Source organism: Podarcis vaucheri (genome assembly GCF_965113315.1).
Source record: "Podarcis vaucheri genome assembly, chromosome: 10".
Lineage (NCBI taxonomy): Eukaryota > Metazoa > Chordata > Lepidosauria > Squamata > Lacertidae > Podarcis > Podarcis vaucheri.
In genome coordinates, this window is record NC_138748.1 from 10,816,784 (window position 1) to 10,831,280 (window position 14,497).

At 41.0% G+C, this 14,497-nt stretch overlaps 1 protein-coding gene across 5 annotated transcripts in view; it reads left to right on the plus strand.

Annotated features, from left to right (window-relative positions):
* CPNE8 (copine 8) overlaps positions 1–9,484 on the plus strand; it is a 62,742-nt gene extending 53,258 nt beyond the window's left edge. For 4 of the 5 annotated variants that reach the window (XM_082239699.1, XM_082239700.1, XM_082239701.1 and 1 more), the window contains 4 exons: positions 1,372–1,474; positions 5,437–5,494; positions 6,025–6,098; positions 7,750–9,484. In XM_082239699.1, the coding sequence (XP_082095825.1) occupies positions 1,372–1,474; positions 5,437–5,494; positions 6,025–6,098; positions 7,750–7,938 (424 nt within the window). In that variant the 3' untranslated portion in view covers positions 7,939–9,484. Of the gene's footprint in view, positions 1–1,371; positions 1,475–4,660; positions 5,393–5,436; positions 5,495–6,024; positions 6,099–7,749 lie in introns of those variants that run through there. The other variant, XM_082239702.1, reaches the window with a different exon arrangement.
* The last annotated feature ends 5,013 nt before the right edge of the window (positions 9,485–14,497 follow it).

Below are 14,497 nucleotides of genomic sequence, written 5' to 3' on the forward strand. Positions count from 1 at the left end.
CTGGCAAACCAGAGCAGCACACGGAAACGCCGTTTACCTTCCTGCCAGAACAGTACCTATTTATCTACTTGCACTTTGGCATGCTTTCGAACTGCTAGATTGGCAGGAGCAGGGACTGAGCAACGGGAGCTCACCCCGCCGCAGGGATTCAAACCGCCAACCTTCTGATCGGCAGGTCCTAGGCTCTGTGGTTTAACCCACAGCACCACCCGTGTCCCGACATTGTCCTAGACACATGATAAAAGACAAAACAGAATCAACAAAACAAACCTTGGGTTGATTAAACTAGATACAACTTAGCAAGATAGTCTACATTACTGAATCTACCCCAGTCATGAGATGTTACAGAGGTGGCTGTTGCACTTCTGTCCTCTCCAAAGGGTCAGCTCTCCTTTGGTGTCTCTCCCCCCCCCCCCCCGCCCCACTCCCCTGGGATGGTGCTGCCCATTTCCGCTCAGGAAAATATATAGCCACTTCCTCAGAAGTCAAGCCCAGGCCCAGGGCTCTTAGCCAAGAAGAGGCAGGAAAGTCTCTCTCTGCTGACCAGTGGTTGAAAAGGCCAGCTTTCTTGGGAGCAGAGAGTGCAGACAGTTGTGGAACGGTACAGTGGTACCTCGGGTTAAGAACTTAATTCGTTCTGGAGGTCTGATCTTAACCTGAAACTGTTCTTAACCTGAAGCACCACTTTAGCTAATGGGGCCTCCCGCTGCCACCGCGCGATTTCTGTTCTCATCCTGAAGCAAAGTTCTTAACCCGAGGTACTATTTCTGGGTTAACGGAGTCTGTAACCTGAAGCGTCTGTAACCTGAGGTACCACTATACTAGGAAAGTTTACCTTCTGCAATGATGGTCTGCTGCTGCACCCCCCCCCCCAAAAAAAAAAAAAAATACCTGACCTCCAGCTTGGTGATATTGCTTATGGTAATCATAAGCAATTTAGGAGTGGAAGACTTAGTTGGTTTTCTTAAGGAAAACCATGAGGCCACTATTATATTGGCCCACCCACAAAAAGCCCACATTATGTGCAATACATGTAACACTGCCCCAAACCCTGGCTTAGCTCAGCAAGAAAAGGATCAGGAAGGAGCAAAGCAGCTTTCAATTCTTTAAGAGCCTGCAGGTTCACATGCCCCAGGTAAATTTGGCTTACCATGTAAGCCAGACCATTGTATGCCATGGACTCTTAAATATAGATGGGGGACACCAGTTTCTAATGATGTCCTAGTTAATAAAACACACTACTACCTGTCATTCTGAATGTTTCGTTTCAGTTTTTAGTTTCTATCTGTAGTACATAGATTTAAAAGCAATCTGAAAGTTTTATATTCTCATATTAAAACTGTAATTGTGTTTGTATGTGTTTTGTTTTAGATATGCTGCCTCAATAAAAGATGGCTCCCAGTATTTTGTTCTTCTCATTATTACAGATGGGGTCATTTCTGACATGGCTCAAACAAAGGAGTCTATTGTGAATGTAAGTTATGTTTAAACTTGATCTTGAAAATACTTTAAAAGTAGAATACATACTGTACAGTGGTGCCTCGCAAGACGAAAATAATCCGTTCCGTGAGTCTCTTCGTCTAGCGGTTTTTTCATCTTGCGAAGCAACCCTATTAGCGGATTAGCGCTATTAGCGATTTAGCGGCTATTAAAGGCTTAGCGGCTAAAAGGCGCTTAGCGGCTTAGAAAAAGGGGGGGAGAGCGAAAAAAATTGCAAGACTCGCAAGACGAAAACGTCTTGCGAAGCAAGCCCATAGGGAAATTCGTCTTGCGAAGTGCATCGAAAAACGGAAAACCCTTTCGTCTAGCGGGTTTTTCATCTTGCGAGGCATTCGTCTTGCGGGGCACCACTGTATTTCCCACTGGGCAACCACTCATTGCCCTGGGTATTTCTGTCTCATTAACGATTTCACGTTCCTTTGTATTTGAATACCCTGACCGTTGAATACCCTGTTCTTTTGTCAAATGCACCATGGTATGTTTATTTGTTTAGGGTATTTGTCAGCTAAGTAGATTCACTGCTATTTTTTTTTGTAGTTATCTTATTAAACTTATTATTAAACTAAATACAATTTTTTTAAAAAAAGGGTTAATTATTAACATGACAGACGTAGGACAGCTCAACAACGATATGTACCAATACTATGTTTCTCCTTTATATTTTCTATAATTTATATAATCTATAATTTATCAAGGTTGGTGGGGCAGGCATTAACCCTTAACACCCATTGAAATGACTAAATGAGGTTCACTAATGTCAGTAGATCTATTCTGGGTAAAGCTTAGTTGAATGCCACCAGAACAAGTATCTTAAGTATTTAATAATGAATCATTTATAACTCATATTTTCAGCCAACTATTTCAGAGCAGGATATAGCAAAATTCAGCCTAAAATGCAACAATAATAGAATAAGTTAATAGTGCACAGCCTTCGAAAGCTACCATGTTTTAACTTGGCACTGAAACATTAAAAGATTTGGCACCAGTCGTCTGAGCCCCCCGTGACAAAGCTTGATCTTGGAACCCCTCCTACTTCAAGGTTGGAACAACCCCTTCAAGAACAGGTCATCTGCCTAATTCCAAGACCACAATACCCCAGTTTGTCAAGATTCAACCTCAGCCCTCATCCAGCCCATGACAGCATTCAGGCATTGATCCAGGGATGATCCCATATGGCCTCATCTGACTCAGATCACAGGGAGAAATAGAGTTGGCAAAATTAATATTTTTTGTCCCCTGCTGCCTTCACAGTCCTGGTTTTTGCTTAGGCATTTGGTGGGTGACAGAAGATATATATCCTGTCTTCCATCACTTAAAGCACCTTAAAACACAAAGCTCCAATCCTGTACATACTTACCCAGGTGGAATCTACACATTTATAAAAAAAAAGTTCTGAAAATGCTTTTTTTAAAAGCATTTTGAAAAATACACCGGATTTTCCATAAGGCTCATCATTGACATCTAGTGTCACATTGTATATTGCACTTAAAACACACTTAAAACGTTTTATTTGCAGCTGTATAGCTGAGTCCTCAGTTGTACTCAGTGGGACTTTTTCTCTGAATTGGTATGTATCCATTCACGTCCTTGGGGACAGTTGACATCATGCCATCAGGTCGAAATAGTGTTTCCCCCAGCAAATGAAGGCACAAATTGCGGCTGTCATGGAAAAAAAGAAAAACTTGAGGCATTGCCATGCCAGCCCCAGCTAGTTTCAATTTCTCCCTTCACCAGCTGAATTGTCAGCTTCAACTCCCTGCTCTTGTTGTCAGCTCAGGCCTGTTACTTATCTTATTTTGTGGAAATTTATGTGTGTTGGTGACTCTCTTTCCTCCTACCCTTTGTCTGACTGTACTTCCTCCCCCCCAACTCAGGGTTGGGGGTTTTTTCCTTCCTTCTCCACTTGCTGCCATTTTCTCTTCTCATCTTCTTCTGCCTTTTCTTTCTCTGCTCCCTTTCTTGCCTGTTCAATATATTAAGAATAAAAAGGGACCCTGTGTGTGCATTTTCTCAATCTCTCCTCCACTCACCTCTACTTCGCTGGGCTAGTTTCCAGCTCGGCAGGTTCTGGAGACGTTCTAGGGGGAGGTTAATAAGAAATAGTTTGCCCAACCCGTTGGAGATTCTTCAGATTTCCAAGAGGACTCTACTACTGGTTTTATTGTCTTAGATATGGAGGAGGATTGAATGGGGAATCAGATACTGAAGAAGCCTTTTAAAGTCATTTTACCCTGCCTCTTGGTGCAAGAAAATCTCCTCGGCAACTTTAGCTAGATGGTTAAAGGCCTCCATTGCTTTAGCTTATAAAAGTTTGCATTTTTATTCCCTCAGCCAAAATTATGGTCTATTCAACTAGGGCTGCAGCTGCTTTACCTGCATTTCCTCTGAATGCTTCTCTACAGGAGATTTGTTGGGCAGCCACCTTGGCTAGTCCCGGAAGCTTTATTAAATAGTATAAAGTGGGTGTTTCTGCCTTTGCAGAGGCATCCTTTGGGAGGTCCTGCTGAACCCATACACAGCCAATAGTTCATTCATAGGTATCCCACTCTATATGGTTCAGTTTGAGTGTGTCCCATCAGATGCCACGACATGCTTAGAAAGATACCAATATTACTTATCCTTGAAGTGTTCTTTTACATCCATGTAATATGGCATCAGGGTCTCACCCTTTTTCCAGACTGCCTTTCTCACTCCGCATGATTGGCTTATTTCATATTCTTTATACAATATTTGCTTGCGTTCCTTGGGCAGGGATTGTCTTGTGTTTGTCTTTGTTCGTGTCACTGTTCTGCTTTGGCCTCTATTATCCCGGCTTATCATCATAGAAACTGGCTGGGATTGGCATGGTAACGCCTGTAAGTTTTTTTCCAATTAGAGAGTACAGTGGACGTTCGGGTTGCGAACGTGATCCGTGCAAGATGCACGTTTGCAACCCACAGCGTCCACAACCCGCAGCGGCACGTCTGCGCATGCGCTGGTTGCGATCCGGCGCTTATGCGCAAAGCGTGATTTAGCGCTTCTGCGGATCCGCAACCGCTGAAACCCAGAAGTAACCCATTCTGGTACTTCCGGGTTTCGGTGGACCGTAACCCGAAAAACGCAACCTGAAGCGTTTGTAACCCGAGGTATGCCTGTAGTGATTTCTGCCTTCAACCACTAGGGGGAGCACCATTCCCACCTGACGTCATGTTACATGCATGTAAAAGAACCTTACATAGGTAAGTACCAATGATATCTTCTCCTTACCAGGCACCCAAAGGAAGCCTGGCCTGTGTGAGAGAAGAAGCAGTAACTTCCCTGTAGTTCTGAGTTTAGGTGCACATGCCTTTCCTTTTTCTTCCACAAACTTGGTTTAGAATAAAAAGTAACAGAAAGTGCCCTTTCTGTCTGTCCTTGGATTGAAACACATTACCATTTTTTTTTGCATCTGAGACAGACGTACAGATGTTTAGCACAATTCAGTCAAACTTCAGCTGCTTCTGGTGCAGTTGATATCAGGGGTATATGCTGAGTTCTTTCCCAGGACCTTAAACCTTAATTTTGGCTGGATGGTGCCTAGTGTTTGTTTGAATAACACAGTAAAAGCAAAATAGCCAAGTTGGTGCTGCAAACAGGTAGAAAAATGTGCAAGAAAGAGAGTATATGTAGATTATTTTTTCCAGCATAATTTTACTTCAGCTGCTCCCTTGCCATCAAACAGCTTTTAAACTCCCTCCCAAATAACTGAGAAAGAGGAGCTGAATCATACATATGTATATAAAATGTTTTATGGGTCACAGGTATGTATTCAAATGTGATCTTTTCATCTATGATTGAAGGTAGTGTTGTGCACCACAATTAAATTGTGCATACCTGCATCACACATGATGCTGAGAGTTGCCTGTATCTTTAAATTATGTGACAGTGTTCATATATGTTTTTCTTTTTCTTTTGAAGGCTTCAAAGCTTCCGATGTCAATAATAATAGTAGGAGTTGGCCCAGCTGAATTTGACGGTGAGCATCCTCAGTTTCAGAATGCTTTTCTTGGAAGGAGGCCTCCGAATTAGGGTCCAATTCACATCATCACTTAAATGGCAATTTATCTTTCTTTTGTAGCTGATACTCCATTTTTCTTAGCAAAATGAACTCAAAGCAGCCTATGTGATAAAACATACACTACTCCATGCTCTGGTAACTTCCAGATTTGATTGAGGCTGCCTTTGGAAGATGGCATGGGAATGTTAACGGTCCAAAACTGGTTCCCTTGAGAACTCATATAATCCCTATTTTAAAACAGCTGTAGATGTTCAGGATCTTGTGTTTGTGAAAAATGGAAGGATCACATTTTCTAGCAATACAGTTGAATTGCCTAATTCAGGTGAAACACCCAAACCTAATTGCTTGCTTGTAGTTCAGAAGTTCAACTGGGCCACAAAGTGCTATGTAAATAAATAACAAAACAAAAAACTATGTGTTTTTCATATGGGCTTTGTTGAACAGATTAAATCAAACAATATGAATACATTACTCTGTCTTTTTTTCAGCTATGGAAGAATTGGATGGTGATGAAGTAAGACTCTCCTCAAGAGGAATGTATGCAGAAAGAGATATTGTACAGGTCAGAGAAAGCACTTCTGTCTAGCGGATCTTTTATATACTTAGAGTACATAATGTATGTATGGGACGTGAGTGGTGCTGTGGTCTAAACCACTGAGCCTTGGGCTTGCCAATCAGAAGGTCGGCGGTTCGAATCCCCGCGACGGGGTGAGCTCCCGTTGCTCTGTCCCAGCTCCTGCCCACCTAGCAGTTTGAAAGCATGTCAAAGTGCAAGTAGATAAATAGGTACCGCTCCGGCGGGAAAGTAAACGGCGTTTCCATGCGCTGCTCTGGTTCGCCAGAAGCGGCTTAGTCATGCTGGCCACATGACCCGGAATAACTCACTGTGGACAAACGTCGGCTCCCTCAGCCAGTAATAATAATAATAATAATAATAATAATAATAATAATAATAATAATTTATTATTTATACCCCGCCCATCTGGCTGGGTTTCCCCAGCCACTCTGGGCGGCTTCCAATAAAACACTAAAATATAATAACCTATTAAACATTAAAAAGTAAAGCGAGATGAGCGCCGCAACCCCAGAGTCGTCCGCGACTGGACCTAACGGTCAGGGGTCCCTTTAACTTTACCTTTTTTAAATGTATGTATACAGATTGGTTTGCACTTCAGAAAACCAGGCTGGAAAGTTCCAGATAGCAAGGACAATTCAAAGTGCTGGTCACACTTTTAAAGCGCTATACAGTGGTGCCCCGCAAGACGAATGCCCCGCAAGACGAAAAACTCGCTAGACGAATGGGTTTTCCGTTTTTGCGTCGCTTTGCTAGACGAATTTCCCTATGGGCTTGCTTCGCAAGACGAAAACGTCTTGCGCTTTTTTTTAAAGCTGCTTGAAGAGGCACAGTTGCGACGGACCGTGCTTTGCAAGACGAAAAACATCACAAGACGAAAAGACTCGCGGAACGAATTCTTTTCGTCTTGCGAGGCACCACTGTACAATTTTGAACTGAGGTATTTTAAGGGTGACTTTCTGATGCCTAAAACCTGCTCACCTGTTGTGATCATCACTTCCATTCCTGCTCCATGTCCCATCACCACCAGAGGTGCAATTTGGCAGTGACCCCACACAGGATCTTTTCCGAAGCAGCACCTGGGGTTTGTAACTTGCCTATTCAATTAGCCCCTATTTATAAGCATTTCAATATTATATGAAAGTAGCTTTGCTTCATCAAGTCTTTAGCATGGAGTAACATTTTCCTAGTTTGCTGTTTTGATATTTTGCTGCTCTGTATTTGTTTTTCCATATGTAGATTTATTTATGTTTGGATACTGTGATATTTTTATTTTATGTTGTATGTTAGTATGAAGGCCTTCAACAGAAAAGCCTAAAAATACCAATGTGTAATATAACTAGTGCTTTTTTCTAGGGGTACGCATACCCCTTAACATTTTGTAAATCTAAGTTTGGCCTCATTGAGGGACAGTATTTCAATATGAGTAGGAAAATTAGAGTGCCCCTAAACATTTTTTAGAAAAAAAGCACTGAATATAATATGCATCTTCAAAAGATCTGAAATATTAAGATCATCTTCCCAAGTTAAGTTTCAAAATAAATGACATCTTATTTTTAACCTTTGGCTTTCATTCTTTACGATGCCCCAACAGCAATGCTAAACAAATTCTCTCCCCTTCCCCTCCATTTCATTTCAGTTTGTACCGTTTCGGGATTACATTGACAGAAGCGGAAACCACATTTTAAGTATGGCCAGACTTGCTAGAGATGTCTTGGCTGAGATCCCAGACCAGTTTCTCTCCTATATGAGGGTGAGAGGAATCAAGCCATCGCCTGCGCCTCCTCCATACACCCCGCCTATTCATGTATTGCAGACTCAGATATGAGCACTCGGAAGGCTGAATGCTTTTCACAAACCATAGAGCACTGTTCAGTGCAGTACAGTGGTGCACTTTAAAGAGCCAACGAGCTGAAGCGAAGCGTTCTTCTTTGTATGCAGTAAAGGCTTCTGGTGGCATTTGGAGCAAAATAACGTTAACTTCATATACCAAAATGTCCAACTTGGTTGCATGCGCAACTGAACAGCTTTTATGTAAGAGGAAGAAAATGGTGATGTCTGTTTCTGAGTTTTATTTTGTTTCTGACAGAATAAGCTACTATTGTCGTGTGTATTTTGGAGAAAGCACAAGTCACGGGTTCAACTCAAAAGTCCTTGTCTTTCCTGACTTAATATGTACATAAGATGTGAATGCAAATTCCTCTGTATCAATGTTTACATGTTACTACTTTTCAAACTTAACTACTTTTTATAATTATTCTTAACCTTAAGAATTTGGGATATTGAATTGTCTTCTATCTTGCAATAGTAAAATCCACAAGAGAAGCAATATCTCTTTGAATGATTGTCCAGACAAAAACGAATGCAAAACTGTGAGTAGAAATTGGGAGGCCAAACATATTCGTAGGTCTCAATAATGGAAACACCTCACTCAGGTGCTTGGTAATGAATCATCAGACGGATTTGGGAATAAGCTTCCAAGATGTGAATACTGTAAGATTATTTTTTTTGCAAGGTATTCCAGTTTCTGAAATAACTTGTGTTTACATTTTTTAAAGAATGATTATGCTGGCATAATAAATTTGAACAACAACACAGTGTTATTCTAGGAAATGGCAGCATCAACTTTTGAGTCCTGAAATTTGACTCATGCAATGTAATCTGTAGAGTCTCTTGCATAACAGCTGTAGAGCTTTGACAACCTAATTGCTTTCTGCAGGTTATTTTATTATGAGTGACTTGATGCTCTTATGCAAATTGCCAGTTGCTGTGAGGTTTGTCTAGATGGTCCATTCAAAGGGATGCTGGCACATTTTGAGTTATCTGTTGCCACAGTCACACCGCCATATAGGGCACACAAGTGGTAATGAATTAAATGTGTTACAATTGCACAGCTATGTTGCTTTGTGCACAACTTTGTATATAGAACTACTCAAGTATTTTATTATATATGCCTGTTCTTATCCTAATTATCAAATGTTTTTGCATGTACAGTTTTTACACACAAAATAACACATTTTTGTGAGTATTTATGTCAAAACTTTTAATTAGAACAAATGGCCTTAAATCTCACAAATACCTTGGAAATGATTGTGAATTGCCTTCAGATACTGGAAAACATGTTTTACTTTTTTGTCAAAATTGTAATTGCCTTGTAATGTGTAGCTCTCTTATTTGACACATAACCTGTTTACTACTTTATTTACTACTATATATGTTATACAGACAAGTATTAAATTAAGGTGCATTTTTTAAGCATGAAAAGTTTTTTCTGGGAAAGTATATATACATGGCATTAATGGTATATAATCCTATGTAATACAGAATCTTCCATTTTTAAATATATTAAAGATCCTTAAAATATTCTCATACTGGGATATGACTAATCAGTTTGCTCAAAATAGCTAAATGCTCATCTTGGAAACTCATACTGCAAATATTGAATCTGCAAAAATAAGAGAGCAGTTGGGGTAGAACTAGTAAAAGTTTCTAAAATCTTCGATAGGTTCACAACTTTTTTAGAATAAGCCTATCAGTGAGAAAGAAATGTTAAAAGAAAGTGGGGTTGCAGAGATTACTGAGCATTGAACAGAACTTTTGTTTCTCGAATCAGATTCAGAGCTAAGCTAATACAGCGTGTCATTTTAGGGGATGAAACTTAATTTTTGCAAATTTCTTCTGTGAGGGGTCTTAAAAATACATTTTGGGATATGAGGAATTCAAATCAATTATTTTTGTGATTGGACAACATTTAGCTCAGTAACTCGATATGTTTGATGAAGAAGCACATAAACTGCTTTCGGAAGACCAACGAGATTTAATTTCACCTTCTGAAAATGTCAGGTAATGCTAAATAATAAATTAATGTAATATAATACAATATAATTATATAACATAACTACAAGTACAATCATAACTACAAGTACTTGGCAATCATTTTTGCACACGTTTTACTTATCAAGCAAAACTCTATTAGTTTAACCAAAATATCTTTTGAATTTCTAAATCACATTGCAGTGGAACCTCATGTTATGTACCAACTTTTTAGCAGCCCTACTTTTTGGAATTAGAAAGTTGAAAACTCAACATGCCCTACTAAGCCATATATGTCTTCACCAGATATAAAATACCTCAGCAAAGCATCTTGTCTTTCTTGCTTATTCTCCAGAAGGTTCCCAAAGGGGCTTCCCTCAGATTGCATGTCATGTAATTTTAAGTACTCCGCTTTCTCATTTGTGTTTCCATCAGAAACAAAAAGGCAATTTTCTAATGTGTCAGCTGAAATCTTTTCTCTGGTGGTCTATAATCTGATATATGCTATAGGATGCAGAAAGCCTGTCACAAACTTCTCATAGATTTAATAATTGATTATTTCACTTAGTTCCTATGAAAACTACAGTCTTGTTATTTTAAGCTCTGTGTTGCAAATTCCATGTCAAATAAGATGTCAGCCTCATCAGCCTGGAAAAAAATATATGGCCTTTTACTATCCATTTATAACCAGGCTTCGAAATGGGCCCGGGCGCATCATTTGCAACACTTTGTTCATGCAAGCCGCTTCCAGCTAAAGAGAGATTAAATGTGTCACACCCTGAGAGGCCAAGCTTGTTATAGATTACCATGATCACTCTCAAGGATCATGATACTATGGTTGCTCAAGCTCAGGCTTGCATGGAAAGAATTTAAAACAACACATTTGACCCGGCATACTGTCACAAATCAGTGCAGTGTAGAGTTGTGCGTTTTCATTGTTACCTAACTGAATGGAGGTCTGATGGTGTCTGAAGGGGTTACAGGTAACCATAAATTCAAACTGCATCAGCTAAAAATCTGTTCATGACTACATAATCATCACTGGTTCACCCAACTGTCACTGCAGAAGACTCAGTTAAACGTGTGTGTTGTGACAGATACAATGTGGGATCCGTTAGGCGAAGTCCTTGGGCTGTTTCCATCCAGGGTTGGCCCAAGACATTTTGACAGCTGAGGAGTCTCCAAGGAGCTGTACACGGCAGTGGAAGTAACAATCCCAATTCTGTCTTGAGTTCCTAACATATCAGGTCGGATGCCCCCATTTTCTTTTTCTTTTTTTAAATAATTCTTATTAATTTTAACATATAAATTATAATACATACCACAAAACTTCACTTACATAATCTTTTTTTTTTACTTCCATCAGCACCTCTGATGATCCACCGTTTTGACCATTTCTTATGCATTTCTTAAATTCATATTGCCTTTAATTATTTTAAGTAACCATCCTCCCCCTTATACATTTTTGCAATAATTCCAATAATACTCCTCACAAAACTTCTTGCAAATCTACAAATGTAGTCTGATCATCACAAATACTTTTCAGATAGTCTGTAAATTTACTCCAGTCTTCTGTGAATTTCTGGTCCCGCTGGTTTCAAATCCTTCATGTTAGTTTATCCAATTCTGCATAGTCCATTAGTTTCATCCTCCATTCTGCTTTCGTCAGTAGTTCTTCCATTTTTGGGCCAATAACATTCTTGCTGCGGTTGTTGCATATAAAAACAACTTGCATTCCTTTCTATTGATATCACTTCCTACAATGCCCAGTGAAAATACTTCTGGTTTCTTTATAAATGTACTTTTCAACATTTTTTTCATCTCATTATATATCATCTCCCAGAAGCTTTTCACCTTTTTACATTCCCACCACATGTGATAAAATGTTCCTTCTTTTTATTTACATTTCCAACATTTATAACAACAACAACAACAACAACAACCACCGGGATTAAATTTACGGCATGTAATGCCTTAAGAGAAAATATTATGAAAATGATTTATAGGTGGTACATGACCCCAGTCAAGCTTGCAAAAATTTACCATTTGCCTGACAACAAATGTTGGAAATGTAAGGAAACTGAAGGTACTTTTTACCACCTTTGGTGGACATGCCCGAGGATTAAGGCTTTCTGGGAAATGATATATAATGAAATGAAAAAGGTACTTAAATGTACTTTCCTTAAGAAGCCAGAAGCCTTTCTCCTGGGTATCGTCGGCCAATTGGTGTCAAAAAAGGATAGAACTTTCTTTATGTATGCAACAACAGCAGCAAGAATACTCATCGCAAAGTATTGGAAGACACAAGACCTACCCAGCTTGGAAGAATGGCAGATGAAAGTGATGGACTATATGACATTGGCTGAGATGACTGGCAGAATCCGTGATCAAGAAAGAGAGACTGCAGAAGAAGAATGGAAGAAATTCAAAATTTATCTAAAGGACTATTATAAACTTGATGAATGCTAAAATGTCAAGGTTTTTAGAAAGAAAGGGTTACAGTGATATAAGATTGGAGTAAAGAGAAGATTCTAGGGACGCGGGTGGCGCTGTGGGCTAAAGCCTCAACGCCTAGGGCTTGCCGATCGAAAGGTCGGCGGTTCGAATCCCCGCGGCGGGGCGCGCTCCCGCTGTTCGGTCCCAGCGCCTGCCCACCTAGCAGTTCGAAAGCACCTCCGGGTGCAAGTAGATAAATAGGTACCGCTTACCAGCGGGAAGGTAAACGGCGTTCCGTGTGCGGCTCTGGCTCGCCAGAGCAGCGATGTCACGCTGGCCACGTGACCCGGAAGTGTCCCCGGACAGCGCTGGCCCCCGGCCAATAAATGTGAGATGGGCGCACAAACCCCACAGTCTGTCAAGACTGGCCCGTTCGGGCAGGGGTACCTTTACCTTTAAAGAGAAGATTAACAGGACAGAGGCTTGAAAGAAATATATATAAGTTGCTAAATAACTTTGGACATGGGGATGCAGAAAGGGGAGGTATGAGGGAGTCCGAGAAAAGAAGGTTTGAAAAAATATTGTGAAACACTATATATGTTTGTTTGTCTTTTTATGTGTTTGTTTGTTATAAAAATTTGTAAAACCAATAAAAATTCTTATAAAAACAACAACAACAACAACAACAACAATTTATTATTTGTACCCCACCCATCTGGCTGGGTTTCTCCAGCCACTCTGGGCGGCTTCCAACAAAGATGAAAAATACACTAAAATGTCACATATTAAAAACTCCCTGAACAGGGCTGCCTTCAGATGTCTTCTAAAAGTCTGGTAGTTGTTGTTCTCTTTGACATCTGGTGGGAGGGAGTTCCACAGGGTGGGGGCCACCACCGAGAAGGCCCTCTGCCTGGTTCCCTGTAACTTGGCTTCTCGCAGTGAGGGAACCGCCAGAAGGCCCCAGGAGCTGGACCTCAGTGTCTGGGCAGAATGATGGGGGTGGAGACGCTCCTTCAGATATACTGGACCGAGGCCGTTTAGGGCTTTAAAGGTCAGCACCAACACTTTGAATTGTGCTCGGAAACGTACTGGGAGCCAATGTAGGTCTTTCAAGACCGGTGTTGAATGGTTTCTTTACATGTAAAGGTTCATCATTGTTCCACCTGATGTGTATGTCTTTAAGGGGCCAGAGCAAACTAACGAGGCCCAGCTTTACAGCTGTGAAACATAGCAGGTGCTGCTGAGTTGTACTGATTAAACTATGTCAGCAATTGGGTAGAGTATATAAGGAGCAGCACCTAGCTCTCCCATTACCCTGGGGGATGGGTTGGTGGTTGGGTCATGTTTGTTTGTTAATATATTTAGTGTAAATGGAGTTTTTGTTTTTCTTATTAAAACCTTCTTTAAGTTATTTTTTTGAGTCCTTTCTTTTTAATGCATGATCTCCCCAGCAAGCTCTCTGCAGCGTTACTATACTGCAAAAAGCCAACATTTCAAGACCGGTGTTATATGGTCTCGCCGGCCGCCCCCAATCACCAATCTAGCTGCCGCATTCCGGATTAGTTGTAGTTACTGGGTCACCTTCAAAGGTAGCCCCACGGAGAGCGCATTGCTGTAGTCCAAGCGGGAGATAACCAGAGCATGCACCACTCTGGCGAGACAGTCCACGGGCAGATAGGGTCTCAGCCTACGTACCAGATGGAGCTGATAAACAGCTGCCCTGGACACGGATTTAACCTGTGCCTCCATGGACAGCTGTGAGTCCAAAATGACTCCCAGGCTGCACACCTGGTCCTTCAGGGGCACAGTTACCCCATTCAGGACCAGGGAGTCCTCCATACCCGCCCGCCTCCTGTCCCCCAAAAACAGTACTTCTGTCTTGTCAAGATTCAAACTCAATCTGTTAGCCGCCATCCATCCTCCAACCGCCTCCAGACACTCACGCAGGACCTTCACCGCCTTCACTGGTTCTGATTTAAAAGAGAGGTAGAGCTGGGCATCATCTGCATACTTATTGCTAACTTTATACATTTCAGCTAACTTGACAGGTGTAATATAACATCTGTACATCATTTTCATCACATAGGATGCCCCCATTTTCATCGGAGAAATGTTGGGGTGTGTGGAACAGGGTGTCC